Source organism: Excalfactoria chinensis, chromosome 18 (assembly GCF_039878825.1).
Source record: "Excalfactoria chinensis isolate bCotChi1 chromosome 18, bCotChi1.hap2, whole genome shotgun sequence".
Taxonomy (NCBI): domain Eukaryota; kingdom Metazoa; phylum Chordata; class Aves; order Galliformes; family Phasianidae; genus Excalfactoria; species Excalfactoria chinensis.
The window spans coordinates 4,951,146-4,974,395 of record NC_092842.1 but is presented as its reverse complement, the minus strand read 5'-3'; the positions used below and the strand labels follow the sequence as shown (position 1 = coordinate 4,974,395).

Genomic DNA, 23,250 nt, shown 5'->3' with positions numbered 1-23,250 from the left:
CAGAACTTCAGCCTCCCAGACAGGCTGCAGAAAATTGCTCCATATTTATGCCTTCCGAGTAGGTTACAGCCAAGTTTAAAAGAAGCCCACCTTTCCCAAATAGGTTCGAGTGGTTGTTAGGGAGATGGCAGATTTTCATTAACACTTGGGCAATTTTAACAGTGCATTTGATCGCTGACAAATTGCCTCTAGTTTCCCCCATTTCCACAAATGACAGTAATCACTGTGTCCGACAGGGAAGCTGTTAGTTTATTTCTTTGAAATGGAAAAGCATTTCTTTGTTGGTTCATGTTTTCTGTCCTGTGTACCTTGACAGCAAAGCCTGTATCTTGCTTCTGTTTGCAAGGTAGCTTCCATGAGAGACTTGATGGTGGCAGCCATTGTTCCATCCATAGCAGGGTCTCCTAGCCTGAGCCAGGCCACCATCCAGAACTGGGGAGCTGGTAGATAACAGCATGGTAGGTCTGACCAGACAATGTTTTCTCTTCAGGACAGAAATCTGGTTTTGATCTGTGCTGGAGTAATACGTGCCCCAAGAAGGTCATAACCAATGACTTAGGTTTAGAGGGATCTAATCCAGAAATGATAATGACTGGGTAGAGTTTTTCATGCTATTTCAGGCTACAGCATGTAGTTGCCTCTGTTTAAGTTTCTATCTTCAGCTAGGATTTCTTTCAGGTAAGTGAAACATCTCCCCCCAGCTCCCAGCGTTCCAGCTTTTACTCTCAGAAGCTCCAGAGCAGACTTGAAGACTTCATTTGAGTTGACCCCCATGTATCTCCATCGGGACATTAGGATGGCCTTCCCATTTCCTCCTATTCTCAGCTTAACTTTTCCCATTACGGGAATACAAAAACACAAGAAAAAGAAAGCTGTTAGTCATATGTTAAAGCAGCCAGCCCAGAGCCATTCAGAAGAGCATCCTCTTGGTGTCACTGTATGGGGCCGTGTGTCAGCATCGATTCCGGCTGTGGAATCCTATATGGACTGATCCAGGGCTCACCATGCACGGCTCTCTTCCTAACACACATCTCTTTCTGCTGATAACTTTCTGGCCTCCGGGCTACTGACAGCTGTTGTCCACTTGCTGCTAATTAAGAAAGCAGCGTGAGCAATGGCAGTGTGGATTGGAGAGATTGAACCCCCCTCTCGGCAGCAAAGTGTTTCAGCCTGATTAAAAAGTCTGACTGACAGCTGGGCGGCCTTTTTTCCTTCCCTGTCTGTTGAGCCTCTGAGAAGATAGGCCGCTTGCTATCGTACTCTTAATGATGGGCTCTCTCTTATTTTTTTTAGATCCCGTAACAATAAGCAATGTCAGAACAGATTAACTATTGAAATAATGGGCACGTGTGAAATGTGAGCCTCAATAAAGCCACACATTTAACATGCAAAGCGCCCTGTGCATCTGTGCTCTTACACAGACATTCAAATGTAGGTCGTATTTTTAAGATAAAATGATGCATCTCGAAAGTGTAAAACTAGCTTGGAAATGAAGATCGTCATAAACAAGCAGCACTTATGTGGATGGATTGAGCAGATTTCAAAGATGGTCTTTGTTTGTTTAAGGATTTTCCTTGTTTGTTTTGTTTCCTTCTTTGGTTTCCTTGTTTTGTTTTCTCTTGTTTCTCCTCAGGTCCCAGCAGGTGTTCTTTTGTATAATATGGGGTTGTGTCTCTACTAGGAAGAGCTATGGAGCCTCCAAATCCCTATCTGTCTTGTCATGGGAGCCAACAAAGAAAATGAGGCAGTGGTTTCTTAGTTTGAAATGCTGAAAAAAAACCTGTAAGCGTTCATCCTTTTACATCCAGAGAGCTTCTTCTAGACGGTGAGACTGACTACACAGGTTCATTTGCTGAGAACATTGGTTGTGTCTATCCCAGGAACCTGAATATTGCTTGGGCAGCTTTGCTAAACTGCTGCCTGCATCCAGCTGGCTGGCAGTGTGTGCTTCCAGCAGCTCACAGGAATGCTGCATGGATTCAGGACCAGGGTTAGTGGATTTGGCGTTAAAGGTCTGAAAGAATCATTGCAAATTCCTATGTAAAAACGGAATGCTTGCTTGGTGATAAGCTAAGTTCAGGCAAACACCTAAATGTAAGCCTGGAGCTCTCCTGCTATGTCTGCAGCTGACTTGTCTCCCACTGGATGCTTGACTTGCCAAGTGTTTCAGTGGAGCTGGCATTTCTTGGTTGGATTGTTTTGCAATTGCAGACGTGGTTTTAACGGGAAAGCACCAAACAGGATTTTCTGCTTTACAATGGAATATGTTGTTTTTAAGTTAGTGGAGGAGCAGGTTTAGTTCTTCTGGTTTCTTTATTCCTTATGGTAACACAGGAGCATTATTAAAGAAACAGAAAAGAATATAAACGTTCTTAAGTACTGTAAGTCTTTGGTGGGGGGGGTGAGGAGTAAATGAATGTGAACAGTTTTGAGAGCAGACTGCTGGATGGCAGGGAAGGTGCCAGCAAGAGAAACCTCCTTGGAGACTTGGCAGCCACTTCTGTTCAGCAGAGCTGGACTTTATATTTTGTCTTTGAGAAACAGTTTCCTGTAAATCTGAGAATTATCCCAAGTATTTCCTTTTGTTTCTAGTTTGGCTTCTAATTAGGCTCAAATCACTTTGCAAGTCTTTCTCCCAAGTAAAACCTTATATTATAGGAAGTCAGTTGGGAATGTGGTGCTTGAGTTCCCAACCTTCCCCTTGATTTCAGTTGACTTCCTTGGGTGGAAAAGCCCTTTCGTTTTGAAGTCTGAACCATAAGGTTCTTATGGCTTTGGATGTTAATACGCTTTATCGTGATACATTACAAGTGTATTAGAGTTTCAAGTGATCTCCCATGAAGTATGGATCCTTGCAGCTGCCAGAAAACCAGCTCAGCTCTTCATCCGCTCTGTTCTCTACCAGTGAATGGCAAATTAACTTGAATGTGCTTGACGTATTGAAGTCGGGGAAGCATTTTCTATAGGTTTTTAGCTGGGATTCTTCTTTCAGAGTTTTCATGTGAATGGGTTCGCTTCCATCATTCAATGTTGTGGCTGCTGTATGCAGAGCTGTGGGGTGGCTCTGTTTGTTCTTAGCAAAATGGCAATCAGGCAGTTTTGTCTCGGATCTCCGCTTTGTGTTTCTTACCAGGATGGATGTGGAAATGCAGCGTTCAGTGTCATAGAGGCTGTCAAGGGTAATTCTGTGGAGGAACTTGTGTCTGTCTGTGTATTTTTATCACCCAGGTTATCCCAAATCACGTGCCTTTTCCGGCATTCCTTTGAGATGTTTTCATCGTGTTTTGCAGTCTCTGCAATAGGTGCATCGTTGTTTTTCAGGTTAATGAAGAATGATGGCACATTTAGTATGTTCAAAGACTTTCCTGACTGCAGAGTTGCCAGAAATGGAGCAGGAAAGATCTTTTCCATCTGCCGTTCTTCTACAGACATCAGCAGTTCAGAGCTGAGAGTTATTTGCTGAGCTTCAGAGCAGAGTTGGTGCGTACGCAGGGGACACTTACCCACTTAACTGGGGGTAGGATGCAGGTTGATTCTGTTAGGTAAACCTATATATGGAGTAAAGGAAAGGGAAGGTTTCCAAGCAGAAAGTTAGCCAAGCAGTGCCCCATCTTCTCCTCTTCCTCTCTTTTTTCCCCTCTTCATGCACAAACCATGAGTTTTCAGGTTAAGAATAGAGAAAATATAAAGCTCTATGGGCCACCAGTGCCACTTCCCCATTAAGTTTCATTATTGCAGTCTTAGAAACATACTATCCTAGCCATAAGTATTTTTTAGCTCTTGATACTAGATGGCAACTATAACACTATGATATTTAACTAGGCTGCCGCTAGATGCCTCTTACACTGCGAAATGGTGTTAATATACATGGGTCACGTGTTGGCGGGCTGCTGATCACTTGATGGATGGCTTGCAGCAGTTCTTGTCGCCGTACTGCAGTGTCGTTTTGTTGACTCATTGGCTGGGTCCAGCTGAAAGCTGTTTCTGGCAAGGGCAAAGTAAAGTTTCCCTTGGAACAAAGCTGCAGCTTGAGCAGGGTAGGCAGGCATTATCAGGTGGCAGCATTAAACACAGAAGGTCTGGGAGGTATTTACCCTCTCACAATGGCACCAAGGATATTTTGCTAAACACGCCTTTGTCTTTTAGAAGCCAACTGCCACGACACACTAAATCCGCCGCAGAAATCAGTAGGTTACTGAATGGGTTTGACGTGTCAAAGCGTGGAGTTAATCATGCTAAAGCTCTGACAAAGCCCCAGGTTTACCCCGAGGAGAAGCAGGCGCCCTCAGGCCGTGCAGGCTGGGCTTTCTCCTAGCAGGCTGCTTGCTGTTTGCCAGATGGACCAAACCAGCTCCCAGATATTGCTCAATGCATCTCTAACTGCAGTTGGTATCGATTCACCTTTCAGGTCTGGGCAGCAGGATCGCCAGACGATTGCGTGTTGTTTTGCAGAGATTTAAATAGCTTTGGTGGTTGTGGTCTGTGCTGTTTTGTCAAAACCCAAATTAAATAGAAGTGCTGTCGAAAATGATTTCTTATTTATAAATTCCTAAGTCTATTCTGCCACAGAATCTGGGCAGTAGGTTTGGAAATAGCCTTTTTTTGCATGCAGAGGATCATAGTCTTGGAATGAACTGAGCCTGTGCCTCCATGGCAGGTCTGGCTGTGGGGCAGGATCTCACCTCTGGACCCCAATGGCATTCTGAGAGCTGATAGTTCACCAAGATTTATTCGGTGATAAAAAAGTTGTTTCAGCATGGAGTGCAAAGAGATGCTGAGATAAGGCTCAGCTTTGTTTTTGGTAAAATACAGGTCTTGGTTTGCTTCCCTTTAGTTATCACCCATTTGCTGTGTGTTAGCATTGAAGGTTGAAATGCAAGTTAACTTCCTGGATCGCTGCACTGAAAGCTCATTAGAAATTAGAAGCTGATTCTCAGTAGGGCCAATTCTGCTCATTCTCAGTGACTGCTTAAAAATAGCTAGCCAGGGTGACAGAAGAAATAATGTTGCACCAGAGCCAAGAATTGAGCTCTAGAGAGCTAAGGCTCAGCTGTCCCTTTGCTAAGTCAGTGTTCAGCCTCATCACTCTGGAATAGCTGCTGCTTCTTCAGCACTGAATTAACAAGTGAAATTCTAGTGTTTCCATGCTAGTAAGTCCTCCAGTCTTCAGAAGGCTGAGGTTTTAAAGCTAGGATTTGCTGAGAAGAGTAGGGAGAGATGCAGGTCTTTATAGCTGTACCTTTGAAACCTTTGTCTGTAGGAGAGGATTTAATTCGGGCCAGAGGAGGTAGGATGAAATAGGGTTGGCACAAATGATGGTTTACTCCGAATGCAAGTTGCAATGTTTGCATGCAGCAGAGTGAAAGATGGACACCTCACTTGGGCTCCTTATGTACCTTGTGCTTCCTGCCATATTGGTCGAGGTATGTGCTAATCCTACAGCTGACAAAGACGAGGGCCACTATTTCCTCTTCCTCCTGCTCTGCTCCGTTCAGTTAACATCTCGGTTCCCCTTTACTGGAGGCACCGCTGTTTCAAATTGTGCCCAAAGAGGACTAAGATTTCCTACTGCCTGCAGGCAGGCAATAAAAATGGTGGTTTGTTTGCAGATCCTATCAGTTATAGAATAGGGTACAGAACCAAGGATATGGCCTGCAGCCTCTTAACCCTTTGTAAGCGACACAATGTAAAAGCAGCTTCTGACCTGATTACATCAGAAATTTCACACCTTCAGTGCTGCAGTCTCACTGTGTGCACATGTCTGTGTGTGTGGAGATAGAGAGCCGGCCCTCTGGGGCAAGAGCACAGGGTGCTTCAAAGTTGAGTGATTTGCATAGCCTTCCTGCTCTGCCTTGTTTTATTGAGTAAGCAATATTAGGGAAGTTTACACTGCTGTGGCGGTGCTGCTGGAGGAGGTGGTGCTGCTGGCCTGGTTCCTGAAATTCACATTTCTTTCTCTTGCAGAAATGTGAGCTCCCAGCATGGTGCTCTGGAGTTGTGCAGACACGTTTCCTCTTACAGAGCTGAGTATCTGCTTTTCAGCAGCTGAGCCCCGGGGACACGATGCAAGGCAGAGCAGCGAGGAATGAGGCTTCCTTTCAGAGAGGTTAGCTCATCTCTTAGCATCCATGGAAAAGAGCTTACCTCACATTCTCACCTGGACTGTTGCCCTCCATCTATGGCACTCACTAAAGAGGAAGATAAAACTGAGCGTGTTCGAGCAAAGGTTTTCCATGTTTTGATCTTATTTCTTGAGCTCAGCTCGGAGCAGAGTGGGAAGAGCCTTTTGGGCAGTGTATGCAATTACTCCCAGGCCTTCCAGAAAACAGAGGTTAGCGACGCAATGGACTCTGAATGTGCAAAGAGTCTGCAATGAGAAGTCAAAAATAAAATGGCTATAATTAGTAATGACCAAAGCAACTGGAAATGGTGTCAGTCAGAGCCAAGCCAGCTTTTTTTTTATACTATCACTTAATGAATGAGAGCTGAGGTTATTCTCCGAGGGTGAAAGAGGGCTGAATTTTTTTCCCGTTCAAATCTGGTGCTGTGGGACGAATGCGAACTCAAGACTCATTTACTACCTTGTTTTTCAGCTGTTGAACCTGCAGGCAGGTTGTGAGCAATTAGGCTTTTCCCTAAAGCATCTGAAATAACACAGCTCTGCTGGCTGTCCTGGAGAGCAACGCTGACGCCATTCTGTCACCTTGGAGATGGATAAACAGCTCTGGCAACACTGGGTTATAATCTTTCAGGTCTGAGCTTTCGAAGCTGACAGCCGTACAATTGAGACATGAGTCTAGCAAAGGTTTTTATTTTTTTTATCATGGAAAGAGTCTAAATGTAAGATGAGAGGAGGGGGAGATAGAGCTTAAGCCAGGCTCAGTGACCAGGCCTTTTTGCTTGGCTGCAACAGCAGTGAATGAAGTGATTTAGATGTGGCTCACACTCCCTGCAGCATGGGGTGACTCAGGTAGTGCGCGGGCATACTTGAGCCTGCAGGGCTTTATTTTTAGGTGTCTGAATCACTGTCATGCCTGTATCCTCATAGAGCCGTTAGACAAGCGGGGATGCCCACGGTCCCCATATTAAGTCATGTTTGGTAAGTACAGATTCCCTCGCAACCTTTGTGATTCTTGTGTTCTGAGCTGCTTGCTGAAGTGATGGAGAATCTATGCCCTGTTTCAGGGTTTGTTTTTTCAGTTTAAAATGAAATGTTTAGCCAGCAGCCTCCATGGTTTTTTATGTGTGGAGTGGGGTGAGCATGGAGCACAGCAGTCCTGTTGATGTTGGAGGCTGCTTGACTCTTGTGCTCTTTTAGTGCTGTTGGCACAGGGGAGCTCCGCGTCGTGTTACCAGTGTCGTAATCCCATTAGTTCTCTCGGGCTTGCAGGGCTGTGCAAAATCAGTACTTAAATAGGAAATTAGCAGAGACTCACCAGATGCCGCACAAAGGTTTGCTCATGATTCGGTAAATGGCAGCATTTCTGCTTGTGGGTTGATAGGGAACCAAAGTGCTGGAGTGGCGCTCTCAGATAAAGCAGAGCAGAAGTCCTGATTGCTGCTTATCAATAAGTTATGCTGTATGTTTCAAAAGAAGTCTCAAAGCTAGCTGTGGTCTGCTGGGAGAAACCAAACTTGGGTAGCAAAGTTGTGCTCCTCTGAGTTTCCTCCTGGTTTGATTAATTGTGACTTTGTCCCCCTCCTTTTTTTTCCCCTTCTTGTCAATCTATTGGGTAGCATTGCAGAAGCATTTCCAGCAGCTAAAGGGGTTCCAAGTTTGTGTGTCTGCATGCAAAGTGATTCCTCAGTTCTGAAATACTTAAGGCTAAACGAGGGCCAGGTCACCTGCTGTCTGCTCTGACCGGGCTGGTTTGTGTAGCGCATCTTTTCTTCCTCACAACCCAAAGATTTGCTTCCAAACATGAAGCTGGAAGAAAGAAGAGCTGTCGGCCTAATGCGCCATCAAATTAATGCTGTTGACTTATCCAACCCTCTTTGCTGCTGTTGGGAAATGTGGCTGTATTGATAAGTTGCCCTGCGTGCCTCCCAGTTCCCTTGCAGTCTACTGTGAGCTCTTTCCACATGAGGTTGCTGCAGCTGGAGATGTCTCATTCACGGTTGCTTAAAAAAAAAAAGAAAAGAAAAGAAAAATCTAAATAAAAATGTGCTCTCTGACAAATAAAAATGTTTTGCTTCCTCTGGAGGCCCCAGAGGGCGGCATAAAAAATAATGAAGCCTGTGAGTCACTGAGCAGAGCCTGGCCAGCTGAGAGCAAACTGAGCCTCCCTTCTCCATAGAAGTTTGTGTGCTGTCATTGCACATCATTAATGCTCGCTGCTTTATGCTCATTCACTGTAATGCTGCCAAGATAGAAAAAGGGCAGTCGGTCTTTCCGCTTCCAAAGGCTGCCTGCTCCGAAGGTGACGTGATGTTAAAGGAAAAGTTTCCTCAGCTCTCAGGAGCCATTGTTTGATCCTCAGCTGCCCCTCCTCTGCTGTTTTCCTCTCAAATCTGGCAGCTCTCCTGGCAAACATTCCCTGGAGAGGGCCGTGGTGCTCGGAGCCAACCCCACCTAAGGTACAAAGGTTAGGGTGGGCGAGCTTCCTGGTTGACATGGGACCCTCCCTTTTCTTTCTTTCTGAATCCCCAGCCCGGTTTTTGTTTTGTTTTGTTTCTGGATGAATTCTCATTGCTTCCAGTCTCGGTGGGTGATGACAAGGTTGAGAAAAGCAGACTTGCTCAGGTAGAAGTGGTAGGTCTGAGGCTTCTGCAGCATGCCCATAACACAGTCAGGAGGCTGAAAGGAACGCTATTCTCTTTGTCTTCTGTGTGTTCAGGACAGCAGTTCATCCTTCGGACAGCCTGCAGCATCATGCGAGTGCTACACATCAGCATCTTTAGATGCTAAACCATCCCTAGGGCTTCTGGAGAAAGAGGGCATGAAATGCAGCGGAAAGCCATGTCAAGGAGAGCTGAGCTGGGCACAGCAGGCGTGGAAGCTGGGAACATAGATGGAGTTCTCCTCCTTTTCTGTTCCTTTAATCCTCCGTGGATCTCCAGTAATATTCGTGTAATATCTTGACAGATCTGTGCCTTGCAGGACGTTCTGTGATTGTCATCAGGCGCCCTCCTGAACCCATCTGCCTGTTCTGATGTAACTATCCTCTCATTTTTCTGACAGCAGAATTGGGTCCAGAGGACCAAGAGCTGCAGCCCCACCGCTGTTGCCTCCTTTGGTATTACATTGCAGCACCCAATGGGCAGGCTTAGCAGAAAGGTCCTTTTGAACTGTATCTCATTATTTTCCCCTTTTGCTTCTGAACCCTTAAAGTCCCTGTCAGCCAGGGTTTAGTTGAAGCCTTGCAACTTGCCTTTTGTCTTCCACAAATGATCGAGCTATGCCCCGGGGAACAAATGCCATTTTAATGGGCATTGTTGTGTAATTCATTACGTAAGTCACCTCTGTGTTCAAAGGACTCGTGGCACAAATGGCAGGAGCAGTTGATTAAAAATGTGCACCATAGCTTTGTTATGACATGGGGAGAGATGTCTGTTATTTTTAATCTGGTGGCTTTTAAATGTATGCATCCAGCAGAGACCCAAATGGCCTTTAAAAGGGGCTGTGGGATAAGATTTTAGACTTCTTCATTCTTTGTAACGAGCCTTGAGAATCAGTTCGAGCTGTAAAATGAACTTTAACCCCCCTTTATTAAGGCTTTCTCTCTCTAAAGCTGCAGGGTTGCTGTGTGTGAATACGTACAGCATGGTAGAGGATGGGGGGATAGGAAAGATACTGCATCCTGAAGCTTAAGGGAAAAAAAAGAAAGGTATATTTTCATTTTTGGTGGACGTGATGCAAACAGTGGCCAAAGGGAATGGTCAAATAGTGCATTGCTGTGGCTGGAGCCTGCCTGTCACCGAGCAGCACACAAGCATCTCCACCAGCCCAGAAGCAGACATGGGGGTTTCCTTCTCTCTCTGAAGGTTCCCTCAGCTGTGGGTTGGAGATGGCCTGCTCTGAGCTCCGCACAGTGCTGAGCTTTCACTTTGACTTCAGAGTGAGCAGCACGCTGCCAGGCTGGGCTGCTGGAATTCACCAGCATGTGTGTTTTGACTTCAGTTTCTAGTGGTTTTTTGAACCTGAGTGGAAAACAGCCATTTTTTCTATGCTAGCAGTGCTGCAGATGCAAGCTTTGAGTTACTGGCTTTCCCCTGGGCAGTCCAATTTCTTCACACAGAGGCACACAAACCAGTTTTCAGCCTGCCTTTGTGCCTTTTATTCCTATCTGGTTTGCAGTCCGCAGCTCTTTCCTCATCACACTGGGTTTTGCCATCACACTGTGAGCAGCAGGGCCGTGTTGTGAGGCTGGGCCATAGGCCCTACTGTGACCAGCAGTGGGGCCATCAGTGCACACCCCAGAGGAGGCTCCTGAGGTCGGTGTGTGGTCAGAGCCCAGGCACGTGCCGACCTGGGGGAGATGGGCTTCAGGGCCATGCAAGGCCATGACTCAACAGCTGGAGCGTGTTCAAACACAACAGCACAGGAGCCTCTTTAACAGGGGAATTGAACTAGCTGTGAAGCGGGGGATATATGAAAGCTTCCAGTCAGGAATCAAGAAACTCAAATCTGTAGTAAAGTAATTTTGAAGGGATTTTTTTTCTTTTTCCTGTAGTATGAAGCAGCAAGGCATCTAGATTGATGTAATAGGAGGGGATGGAAAGAGCAGTTCCTTTGAGACAGAAGTGCTTTGATCCAACAATGTCTTTTTCCCCCATTCCAGCTGAAATCACTACATCCAGCTTCTTACCCTGCCTTTTCCCATTCATCTTACTAATATTTGGACTGGGTACCCCACTTCTGCTCTCAGAGAGGAGAAGCTCAGGAGGCTGGTGCTGTTATTCGGTGAAGGAAGGTGCCAATTCCTCATCAATAGGAGCAGGGAGTAATTTGATAGAACAGTCTCTGATGGGCAGATTCCCAAGCTCAGGAACAGCCTCAATGCTGCATTAAGGAGTCTGGTTACTGCAGACAGGCAGGAAGGTGCAGAGGGACAGGATAAGTGTTTGGAGCTCTGTCACGGCTCTGTTTTCTTCTCTGTGTGCGTTATCAGATTATTTGATCAGTGAAGGCATGCTGTGCCGTTTGAACTTTTGACTGGACAGGCATGGCACGCTATAGACTTGAATTGGATAGTGGATGAAGCAAGTGAGCTTTTAAAAGCAGAGGTAACAGAGCTAGTCAGCCTTGCACAGCTGTGCTTTTTCTAGGCAGGTTTTAACCCTCCTCTGTAAAAGCTTTGGTTGCTTGCACCTTTGATCTATTTACCTTCCTATTTCGGTACAGCTTCTTTGAGACCGCTTCATCCGAATTCATTACTATGCAAACTGTGTTTATAAAGCTGCTAACCCTAAAGCTTATAATGCCTAATGTCTGTTGGCATTCAGTGAACATCATAGAATCCTTAGAGTTGGAAGGGACCTTTAAAGGTCATCCAGTCCAGTAATAATCACAGCAGCTCCGCAGCTTTGGCTCATGGATATTGGGAGGGGGGGGCTGAGGTTTGCAATGTGACTTTTATGTTTGGAAATGGAGAGATCCTCACCTGAATCATTGACTGACTCTGCTCTGTTTAGACAAGTTGCTTCGCCTTCACAGATGTGCCAAACAAAGTGAAGACCCAACTGTTTAAGGACGATGCGCTTGCAACATGCTTGGAAAAAGATGAGAGCTATTTTAAGTGCCAAGTGCAACTGAGTCGAAGAGAATGAGTTTGTGACTCATTTGGTTAACTGTGCTGCATCAGAATCTCATGAGCAGATCTGGAAAATGCTTACTGTAGTTGTCAGGACGGTAGTAAAAAGCTGCGCGAATGTGTGGTTCTCAAAGTAGGTCTTAATGGGGTTGCTCAAACAATAACCTTTATTTCTGCATCTGGCAGCTGTTTTACTTCGTTAGTACTATTTTAAGGAGTTCCCATTCTGCTTCCACTCGTTCCTGTTCTGGCTCTGTAAGTCTGGGGTCCCTTCAGAGTGCTGCCATGCAAATGATACAGCATTTGGTGTGATGCAAGGGGAAGAAGGCGAAGGGCAGTGGGTGGGCTGGTGGCAGTAGTGAAGGGGATCTGCTGTTGACATCTTTCTGAAGCTGGCCGTGCACCCACTGCTGAGCAAAGTTGGGTAGGGATGGCTGGTGGGGAGAGGAAATGGAAATTGCAGTCTTCTGAAATCTCCCTGCTTTCTTGCCTCTGCAAGGCTGATTTATCACTGTAAACAAGCAAGGAGCAAGGGTTTGTTCCCCTTCAGACAAGCAGTTTGGACCTTGCTGCTGCACATGGAGAAGCCAGATGTAATTTGCTGCTGCTACCGTTATTTCCCTGTAGACTAATCATTGTGAGTGTTTGCCAGTCCTTCCTGAAATGAAGTCTGAGCCAGGACTTCTCTCAGCCTGCATATCTGCACACGTATGGAAGTTCTCCCATCATGTACCAAACAATTACTTTTCTTTGGTGTGTGAGGGCAGCCAGGCTCTGTTTTCAGTGGTGACCTTCAACACTGCAGGGCCGGGTAGGCTTTAAAGGTTTGGAGATCCCCCTGTGGATATAAAGCAGTGATGTAAATTGTTGCTAAGTTGGGGTGCCAGCTGCTGCCAGTGATTCCTCACAGTCCAACTGATACCTCTGGGTTTATCTACAGTGACCAGTGTTTGCATTGCCTCCCTGCCCGGTGTGTTGAACAGGACTTCATACTGCTAAGAGAGCTTTGAGAACCCTGTAAGCAGGGAAGCCAGACAAGATGATAATTGAGGCTTCCATTAATAGGGAGCCTGCATAATTTTTGATCCAGAGGACCTACCTAACTGGAGCTTTGGCACCAGTGAGGGGTGTTAATAGCAGGGTCTTAATGCCCTGCCTGGTAAAAGTTGAAGGAGAGACAGCTGTTAGGAGGGAGAGCAGCATAGGTTCTTTCCCTTGAGTTGTGGTTAGGTGATTTCTGAGTATTAGGAGTGGTGTTCACACTGCAGTGTGGTATTTAGGTTCGGGGTGCTAGATTTGACTCAGTGGCATTTGCTAGTTGCAGTCTGCATGCTAACGAGGTGGTGCGGTGCTGCACACAAGGACTGGGTCGTTCTGACTCATTGCAGCCAGTGCAGCCAATTCCCAAATAACGTAAAAGAAAAATGAAACATACAGCAGAAGTGCTTGCTTTTCTTGAGAACGGAGCTAAAGGTAAGTTCAGTGCCTTTGGTTGGAGTATTTCAATCACCAGAGGGGCAGTTCAAACCTTCACTTATTAAAGTGCTCTTTGCTTAAATACATTCTAAGTTGCTCTCAAGGCAGCATGGTTTTATCTAGCTGGCTGGATAAACAGATAAAGACGTCTTTCACTAGTCAGTTTGCATGTGGCACGGCTGCAAACCTTTGAGATTTCTTGTAGATCATCAGAGAACTTGGAAAATACGCTTTCCAAAAGGACTGAGTGGTTCAGTAATTAACCTTCTTCGGGGATACACCAATATTGATGCTATTCCCTCTGTCCATATGGTTTGTGTTGGTACATTTGGCGTGAATTCTGCTGTGAATGGCTGGGACTGGGACTTTCCTTCAGATAATTCATGCTGCCTCATTCAGAAGTAGTGCTGCCAAGTCAACAGAGCTAGAGACCAGCAGCCTGTGAGGGGCAGTAGGTCAGCCTGTGTTTTCCTGTCCTGGGTACCTGCTTGATGGCTTATTGACCCCAGCAAGACATGAGCAAGGCTCAGGCACCCAGATTCCTTCCTTGCTCTGTGAATGAGCCACTCCATCCCCTTGACTTTATTTCTTCATGTGCAAGAGGGGTGGTGGTTACCTCCTTTGTGAAGTACTTCGGGATTTGCTGGGACTGAGTGCTTTTAAGAGACGTGTTTTTCCTTCTCTCTACAAGGCACAGAGGAATAGGATCCTACTGTTTCTGCTTTAGCACTTCAGTATTGCTGCCTCCAAGGGGAAGCAGGAAATGGTGGTCATATTGCGGTTGCAAACATAATAGAGAGCCACAATTATTTTTTTTTAATCCTTTTCCACTCAACAAATTTACATGGTTGCAGTGTTTTTCATAGGCTGGTTTCCCAGATAATGCTGTAGCACGACTCCCCTGTTTTCAGTCAATTTACCCTAACCTTGTGATGTGTTTCTATGTCTTTCTAGATTCCGAGCGTTCCCATCTCTCCTCGTTCACTATGAAGTTGAAGGGCAAGTTTCATTCACCAAAAATAAAGAGAACTCCTTCCAAGAAGGGAAAGCAAGCTGACCTGACAGTGAAAACACCAGAGAAGTCAGCAAACAAAGTAAGCAAATGAGGAGTATCTTCTATTAGTCTCGCTGCTTTCTTGCTTTCTGTTACTTGGGTTTTTCAGATCTACAGCCTTGCTTTCAGCCTGTGACTTTGTCCTGTGCAGAATTCTGCAGGTCTGTCAGGGAACTTCAGGGCCCTTTATGGTTAGTTTTAAACTGTGCTGTGCAGCATACAGTAAGAGATGTGTTTTCTTTTTGAGTTGCTGATGAGGCCTCCTTCCATCATTGTTTAAGTATCTCATTACGGAATGTAGTTTAATGCTTGACACATCTTCCCAACGTGCACACCCTATGATTATGCTTATAGCTTCCAGTTAACTGCCTGGTTTTGGGGTGTGATCTTCTTAAAAACCCAAAACCCTGGCGAGCAAATCCTTGAAGCTCATCCAAAGATGTGCTCAATCTCTGATGACATCAGCAGGGAGAGTCAAGCAGATGCCTTCAAGGAGCAGCTGATTCCAGCTCACCATTCCTCATATCCAATGCAATTTGCTCCCTGTAAGAGCTGAGCTCACCATTCCTTCCCACCACAAACATATCAGAGCGTTTTCTCCTCTGTTGTTATGGCCTGATTATGTAGAATGGAGGCTATCGCTGTAACAGTGCTGTTGCAATCCATTTTCAAATACAAATTAAGCCAGAAGTTAAGAATAGCTGAGGTTATTTATGGTAATTCAGAGTCTTTCCCAGTTGTTGTTGAAAGCCTCCAATGTGCAGTGCCAGACATACAGACTTTTTGGATTATCTGCTCTGAGGACTGCTGTGCTGTTACTGGGTGCAGTCAGCAAGGTACAGCTGTCTTACACTGTGTGATGTGCTTAGCATCCAGGGAAATAGCTGCATGGACTTCATGGTTCTGCCCCGTCATACAGGAGAGGATGAGGCTGTAGTTTCTTTCTGCAGGGGACAACAGATAGCTTTTTAGGGAGCTGAGCACCTTGCATTGCCCCACATGCATACCGGACTGCTGCCAGAAGTCTGAGAGCACTCTCTGAAGGCTTTTAGTTCCAGCAGTGTTTGAAGGTGGTGTGTTGAGATCAATTCAGAGGCATACCTCACAGAACGTACTTTTCCTCTAAAATGCAGTGGACCATTTTACCGGAGAGTTTTATCCCAATGTTATTTTAATTGATTGATTCACTAAAATGCATGTAGAAAATGCAGCAGTCTTTCCTTTCTGTGCTGAGCCAATTTTGGTTCCTGTCTGAGGACATATTGTAAGAATAGTAGTGTCCTTCTACACTGCTGTTGTGGAATTAGGGTAGGTTTATTTTACTGCCAAACTGCAGGGAAAGAAGTGACCTGTTGCTTCTTCTGTGAGTGGTTATATGGCCCTCTGTAACACATCTGCATTTCATATGTGATGCATTTGTAATGACTATTTTAAGGGGAACCTTTCAAATTCATGCAAAAATAAGTATCTATATGTGTCAGGCAGGCAGGGAAGTGAAGAAGAGATGCCATGTTGCCTGAATGATCTTCTCTAATGCCCTTATGGGGCGTTGCTGAAGCAAGTGGTAGCACTGCTTTAGTAGCTCCTGCAGCTACGGATCTGCTCCATCATAGGGGAGTATAGCCATGGGGGCAAGTTCACTTCTGCTGGGGAATCCAATGAACGATCACTTCCAAGTCTTCTCTTCAGCCCAGAAAAATAGCATCCTATGTTTGCTTTGGCTTTAGGGACACACAGATAGAAACCTTCAGCCTTGTAGCAGCAACTGGCACTTAGTTAAGCTCTGTAATGGAAACTGCCATTCTTTCAGGACACGCAGGCTTTTTTTGTGCCTGTTTGTGTGTATATATTCTCACATTGATACGAGGTCTTTGGACCTGAGAAAGGGCTGCATAAAAGGTGCTCTCCTTGGGTTCTTTCCCAATGAGCTAGCAGGGAAATCATGGTAAAAAGGGCTGTGTCCCAAATAGCATCCGGTGGCTGATGTGCATGCCTTGGTGTGCTCAGTGGAAAGCATTGTGTTTCCACGTGTCATTCCCAGGCCCATCCCTCCTGTTGTCCAGGAGAGTGTTTAAGCTATTAAGTCACAAGCCTTTCTACAGGAAGCAGTTGTTGAATGAATATATAAACATTAATCAGAGCAGGAACTGCTATCTGCATTTTTTCACTTCTGTTTGAGAGCTCTGACCGCAGGCCATAGGCATGCTGCCTGCGAGCGTCCAGCCTTTCTCATCCCTGAAATCTGTAATCGTTTCATATGAAGTGCCTCTCCATAGCCTAGAATGGGCTGTGCAGTGCTGAGGGTGCGTGCCTGAAGAATGGGAAATGTGGGTTTTTTTTGTGATCGGTGAGTTGCCAGGATGCTCCTCAGCAGTGAAGTTCAGTGGCCGTGGGTGGGCTGTGAAGCAGGAATGGAAGGGCCCAGCCAGCAGCTGTGTCAGAAGGGGAGGCAGCAGCAAAGCTCGGGGCTTCCCAGATGAGATGGTAATGATGGAGTGGATTTGGACTTAGGCTTCAAAAGTCAGAGCTAGGTGGGACTTGGGACTCTCTTTATGGATCTGGCCCCTGGTTACTAACCAGTGCTGCCTGTAAATTGTTCATCCTGAAGCCTTTTGGGCTGCTGGCCTGATTTTGTAAAAAAGCAGCAGTTCAACTGCTGACAAGAGTACAGGGAGCTCACAATGCCCAGAGGTCATTAATTCTTGAAGCTGAATTTACTGAAGAGATAATGGATGAAATCTGACTCTGCTAAGCTCTCTGCTCCTTTCTAGCGATGTTCAGTAGTTAATTTAAATCTCACTTAGGAACTACTTGTGGCATTAAAAGTCCTCCAGGCGTACCCTGTTAAACTTCTTTCTTTTTTTTCCTAAGCATCCCCGTACAGAATGCCATTAGGATGTCATATATCGCTTCTGAATTTCCTTTCCTTGTGTTGGTGATGGCACAGAAGTTGGTGGCAACAGCTCAGCTGTATGCCGATGAATTGTTCCCTTCTGCAACATTCATTAACTGATGCCAAAGCTTGGCTTTCACGGTCTGTCCCTATGGAAGGTGTGTGGGTTCCCTTGTCCCAGCACCATTGATGCCTATTAGGTTGCAGACTGATTGGAAAGGAGTTTTTTATTTGTAAACTGAGAAGCAAAGCTGTGGCCCTTTTTCAGACAAGTAGGCCTCTGGGAGTCAGTAGAATTACTCACAATGGTAAGGGTGAACACCAGGCAGGTCTGTGTAACTATGGGGTGGAGGCATCATTTGGATTGTTTTGGAGCTCGAGGGGTCTTCTGGTTTATGTGGGTTATTTCTGGGAGATGGGCAGCTTTGTTAGAGCCACTGTTTGTTGCTTCCTGTCTCACATGATCATTACTGTCTGTGCTTCGTGTGTTTCTTTTCTCTCACTCTCCCAGTTTGTTGCATTGGTTTCAAAGCCATGCCCTAGAAGTCATCAGTAGCGTTAATCTTACCCAAAAACACATCTAGTTAGCCTTCGGTTTGGAATGCACGTCTTGTAATTCAGAAAGTCAAAATGTGAGTGCAATTTTGCTCTGACTATTCCCTTGAAAGAGTCATGTTTATGGTGGAAAGGTGTTTTTTTTTCCCTAGTTTTCTGAAGCAGAATGTACCTTTTCAGTTTTGTTCCTCTTCAGATATGTAAAAGTAACTTTTCCCCTTTAAAATCCTGACATTTTAACTTTTCTCTCACTTTTTCTTCTTCTCCAGAACGTATCATGGCTAGAGGAGAAGGAGAAGGAGGTCGTCAGTGCACTGCGCTACTTTAAGACGATTGTGGACAAAATGGCAATTGATAAGAAAGTATTAGAGATGCTGCCAGGCTCAGCAAGTAAAGTGCTGGAAGCCATCCTGCCCCTGGTGCAAAATGACCCACGCATCCAACAAAGGTAGCTTTCCTTCCTGGGCTTTGGAGCTATGGCAGAGCAGCAGGTTCCTCAGCTTCTTTCTTTTTTGTCTTGTGTGGCATGTGAGATGGAAGATGGTAATAGTAGCAAAGAGGTTGTCTGCCATTCTTACTAAATGGTGGATAATTTTCAAGCACAGCTTAGAAACAAACTCCGTGCTGTGAAGAAGTCCGTGCTATGGAAAGAGAAAACAACTTAGAATGGTTTTAGAGAGGAGGAAGGACTTGATTCTTAGCATAAACAGAAACGTTTGTCATTTACTGATCCTGTTCAGATGCTCTACTATTTTTGAAGTCCACAACGGCATCCTAAAAGCTGACAAATCCCAGTAGCTTCTTCTTGAACTAATCTCCAGGGTAATCTCGTTCTGCATTCAGTTTATCCATACTGATAAAAGCCAGCACTGCTGACTGTTGGTTGCTTGCTTGCTTTTTATTTTGTTTTACGGAAGCAGATATAGAACAGAAATAAACAAATGTACTTCAGCAGATCAGCCAGTCTAAGTTCATTCCTGTGTGCTCTCCGCAGACTGATTATAGGTTTGCTCTGATGCCTGCTGTATTACATTTAAACCAGTTTAGACGACGAGTTTGAAGTCAGAAAAGATGTAGAAGTTGGCCAAAGCAAAGCTCGACATCCACTGAAAGAATCTGTGGTGTCATCAAGCCGCAGAGATCTGCCTGGTTTCTGCTTGTCGGTGATGGAGAAACTGATTTAAAAAGCAAAAGCAAACAAATATCATTGAACAATAAGGAATAAGCGAAACTACCACACATGCAAAATTAGACAGAGAAATGCACATACATCTTTTTATTATTATTATTATTTTCTGAATCCTGCTGCTTTTTGCTCGATTCCTGTTTTCCCAGTAAGTATCTCCAAAACTTTTGGTTTTGAGATGCTCAATTGTACAATTGTGCTGCAAGAAATGTTTGTGGTACGGTCAAGACAGCTGTAGGGTGCCGATATTCTATTAACAGAGATATAGTGCTGTCTGGTCCCAGTACACAGGGCATGCTTTTATCTGACAACACAAAAGGAAGGAGACAATGGTTGAGTACCAGAGCTGTGATTGGGACAGGGGGGCTGCAATTTAGGTTGGGTTTGTGGAAGTACAAAGAGCAATAGCTGTTAGAATTGGAGCATTCATCGGGCTTCTGGGTTCAGGCACAAAAGTTTCTTCTGTTGCTATCAGGTTTCCTGCAGTCATTAAATTCCTGACAAGCACCTGCTTTCACTTAGCGAAAGAGAGAACAAACTTTCCTGTTACATCAGGAGAACATGTAAAATGTCAGCAAATATTTTTAGGATAGAAAATGTCATCTTTGTAGTCGCTTGCTTTGATTTGTGTATCCGCTGGGTGATCTTTCCTTCCAAGAATATATTGGAAATAAATATCAGCTAAGTGGTCTTCAGCAGCAGCAATATTTCAGATGGCTCTATTCTTCAAATTCCTTGTACCCTTAGAAGTGAGGTAATCTAACCTTGACAGTTGGATATCCACATTTAGCCTGTAAGCAGAATTCCTGTAGTCAGTAGTTAGTGGACTCCTCCTTTCTTAGTGATGAATCTCTCATTCTGGACTGCAGCACAGATCCCTTGTGTATGTTCTGCCTTGTTTGGCTTCACAGAGAAAAAGGGGATTTGTCATTCTCTAAAAGCCACGTCCTTTCTTGACTACATATGCACTTTATTTATTTTGAGTAGTGGCAGGACACAAAGGGGTGCTTTTAATGGTAAATCCCCTTCAAGAAAAGAGAGCAAGACTTGTGTCAGTGTGGAAGAAAGCCCTACAATTACTGTTGGATTTCTTTTTGCTTTAGGGGAAGGGTTTGCATCGAGGAAAAAAGTAATTAAATCTCGCACAAAATAGGCTTTCAATTACTGCCTCCTTAGAAGGAAGCAGACCGAAGATTAATCACAAAGAAATCAAAGCCAGAGAACGAGATGGAGGAGGGCCCTATTTAGGAAATATCTCCCACTAAGTTAATTTTGTTTAAAATTAGAACAAATGGCAAACACTGTGCTTAGAAAACAAACAAACGAAGAAGCCCTTGCTGCTGTCTGTATCCCTCTGGCTGTAAGCTGACAATAGTTCTACCCCTGCTTCTGCAAACACCTGAATCATCTCACTCGAGTTTGTGGGTTTGGTGCTCCTCTCACAGATAATGAGACTACTGGATTTAAGCCAGTGTCAAATGGGTGCCAGAGAGGAATTGGGAGCTTCAGAACGCTCCTATCTGTGATGATGGCAAGATTGCGCCCTCTCTTATCTCTTTATGGTTTTGATGCAGTTTGAAAGTGATTTAATTTCACAAAGAATTGCCATCAGCATTGCTATTAACACACCTTGTTTAGTAATGAAGTGTTTTCAGAGCGGCCAGGAAAGTGCCTCTGAGCACTGTTGTTACAGTTAACTTTTATTTAGGGTTGTCGTCCTTCCAAATTTCATTTCTCTTCCTTCAGAACAATAGCTTTGGGTTCTGGTTCTCATTAAAAGCAAAACAAAACAACACCCTTCCTCTTCCAAACCTGATACTCATTCAGCTTAAGTTTTGTAAAGAAGCAGGTTTGAATGGCTTGTTTTCAGGCACCATAAACAGTGGGGGAAATGATTTGTAAAGGAGTGATGCAGTCAGCTTGCAGTAACGTAAAACGTTTTCTGAGGGCAGTTAAGAAGGAAAGCATAGATAACATTGGAATAATATCAATTAGAGGTAAATGCAGGATACAGCAGTTGCCTTTGTAGTTGAGGCATAGGATGGGGGTGTGGATTAAAAGGCAAAGAGCATTCTTCTTAGCATTGCTGTGTAAGCTTGCAGCTCAGATTATTAGCTGGTTGTACTTTCATGCTGTTGTTCCATTTGGCTCTAAAGAACAGGAGAGCAACTGCTGAAAGCCCAGGCTTTGTCACCTGCTGAACGTAAATCATGAATGCCAGAATGAAAAGGAGAACCACAACAGTGGGTAGCGTCAAAATAATGTTAGCAGTGTGAAATGCACTTTAGATCGTGCTCTCTCTGGTAGTATTTGATAATATCTCTGTAATTGATTTTTATTTATTTTTTTCTTTTTTTCTTGACTATTTCCTTCCCTGCCATCCAGTTCTGCCATCTCATCCTGCTACAGCCGTGTGTACCAGAGCCTGGCCAATCTCATTCGTTGGTCTGATCAAGTGATGCTGGAAGGTGTGAATTCTGAAGACAAAGAGATGGTGACAACTGTTAAAGATGTCATAAAAGCTGTTCTGGATGGAGTTAAGGTATGTGAGACAAGTCATAGAGAGCATACGGTGTCTGTATTCTAGAAGAGATCTAGCTGAAAGAAGCTTTTAAGTGCTGGTAAGATCCTGCTCTTTCAGCATCCCTACCTCTTAAATCAACTGCTCTGGAAGTGAGATGGTCCTGCTTGGTGTACTGGTTAACAACCAGCACTAATGGTTTGGCTATTAGTGTGCAATTCTATATGTTCACTCTACCATTTGGATGGATTGCCCAAAGCAGTAAATCTTAATTGAGCATTGTATTACATTTTCAGCAGGTAATTCCCATTCTCTTATTCTCCAATGCAGATTATAGGTCTGAGTTTGCATGTTTTCTGTCTAGACGAAATTGAATGGAAGTGCTCCCTGTTAGTGCCCACAGAGAATCAAAGATTCCAGCTCCATCTTTTAGCATGAGAAGGTTCTTCAACTGGATGAGTGTGTCAGGAAGTGGCGTCTTTGACTGTACTCAAACTCCATTTGGTTTTTAGCATCTGGATTTGAATGTGAAAATCCAGTGAATATCCCCAGCTTTGATAATGATGCTTTCAGGAATCTTTATGTGTTTTTTGCATGCTCCGAATATCTCTGTAATGTCGCTTAAACCCTAGTGTGACTTATCAATCCTTTAAAACAAATGTCTTTGAAAGAAAACATTCCCATCACATAAAGTGGACAGATTTTCCAGGATTATTTTGCATAATATGTCCTTTAAGCTCCGAATTTGAAAAGTAAAGTGGGTATTAAGTTTGCACAGCGGGATGGAGAAGAGTTCAGCATTAAGTCTCAGCTGCTGTTAGTGTGGCAATTCAGCAGCCATTTACAGTATATGAAACTCTGCACTCTTGACAGCTGAACAGTAGTAGCCTGAAGCGAGAAGGTTCACCCTGTTATCACCTAATGAATCTACACAGTCTTGTGTTATCACTAGGTCTGGGTTACAGTTGCATGAAACTTGGGACACCCACTGTCCTTTCACTTCAAACAAGGTTCAAGCATCTGATACCAGTTGCTTCTCAACCAAAGCAGTGTGTGTGGATGGATGGATGGATGGATGGATGGATGGATGGATGGATGGATGGATGGATGGATGGATGGATGGGTGGCTAAATGGATGGAAGGCTGTGGATGTCTGCTGAGCCAGCCTAGGCTGGAAGCAGTGCAGGCACAGCCGTGCAATGCTAAGCCTGAGCTATTAACCCCACTGAGCTGTATCAGGCTCCTCTTGCTGCTAGATTGCAAGTTATTTTGGCCTTCCAGTTAGAGCTGGCTTATGTCTAGTCAGCTTGGAACAAGATGAGAGCAGATGTGAGGCCGTCCGGGTAGATGTGAACGTCTGGCCACCAAGACTCAGTGTTTGGACGTGCTTTGTACTCATCTCCTACTGCCTAGCAAGAAAGAAGGTTTATTTTAGAAGGGCCAAGCCAGCCTTCAGGTCTGGAAGCAGAACTGAGAAGCTGGACGCTTCTCTGCTGTGGAGAGCCTTTTCTGTTTCTTTGGCAGATCACATAAGATCCACTTCCACATTTCAGTGTTTACTTCCCCCTTTATTTTCAGAATTGAGCACAAATGAGTTGCTTGTTCACTTGTGCTGTTTGCTGTTTTGATTGCAGGTTCTAGTGCCTTGCCAGCTATATATAACAGGGAGAAAAAATCCTTGTTTTGATTAACATCTTAAAAATCCATCTCATTTTGGAATTTCCAGTTTGCTGAAGTAGTAGAAGTTTGTAAAGAGGCTTTAATTATCTCTAATTACTGCTGCAGGAATCTCTTTACTTGCTGATAAGGAAC

At 44.6% G+C, this 23,250-nt stretch overlaps 1 protein-coding gene across 8 annotated transcripts in view; it reads left to right on the top strand.

Annotated features, from left to right (window-relative positions):
* RAPGEF1 (Rap guanine nucleotide exchange factor 1) overlaps positions 1–23,250 on the top strand; it is a 69,430-nt gene that overhangs the window by 10,237 nt on the left and 35,943 nt on the right. For 6 of the 8 annotated variants that reach the window (XM_072352756.1, XM_072352753.1, XM_072352749.1 and 3 more), the window contains exons 2-5: positions 5,965–6,106; positions 14,184–14,323; positions 18,001–18,179; positions 21,303–21,459. In XM_072352756.1, coding sequence (XP_072208857.1) covers positions 6,064–6,106; positions 14,184–14,323; positions 18,001–18,179; positions 21,303–21,459 — 519 coding nt within the window. In that variant the 5' untranslated portion in view covers positions 5,965–6,063. The remainder of the gene's footprint in view (positions 1–5,964; positions 6,107–14,183; positions 14,324–18,000; positions 18,180–21,302; positions 21,460–23,250) is intronic. The other 2 variants (XM_072352750.1, XM_072352751.1) reach the window with 1 other exon arrangement.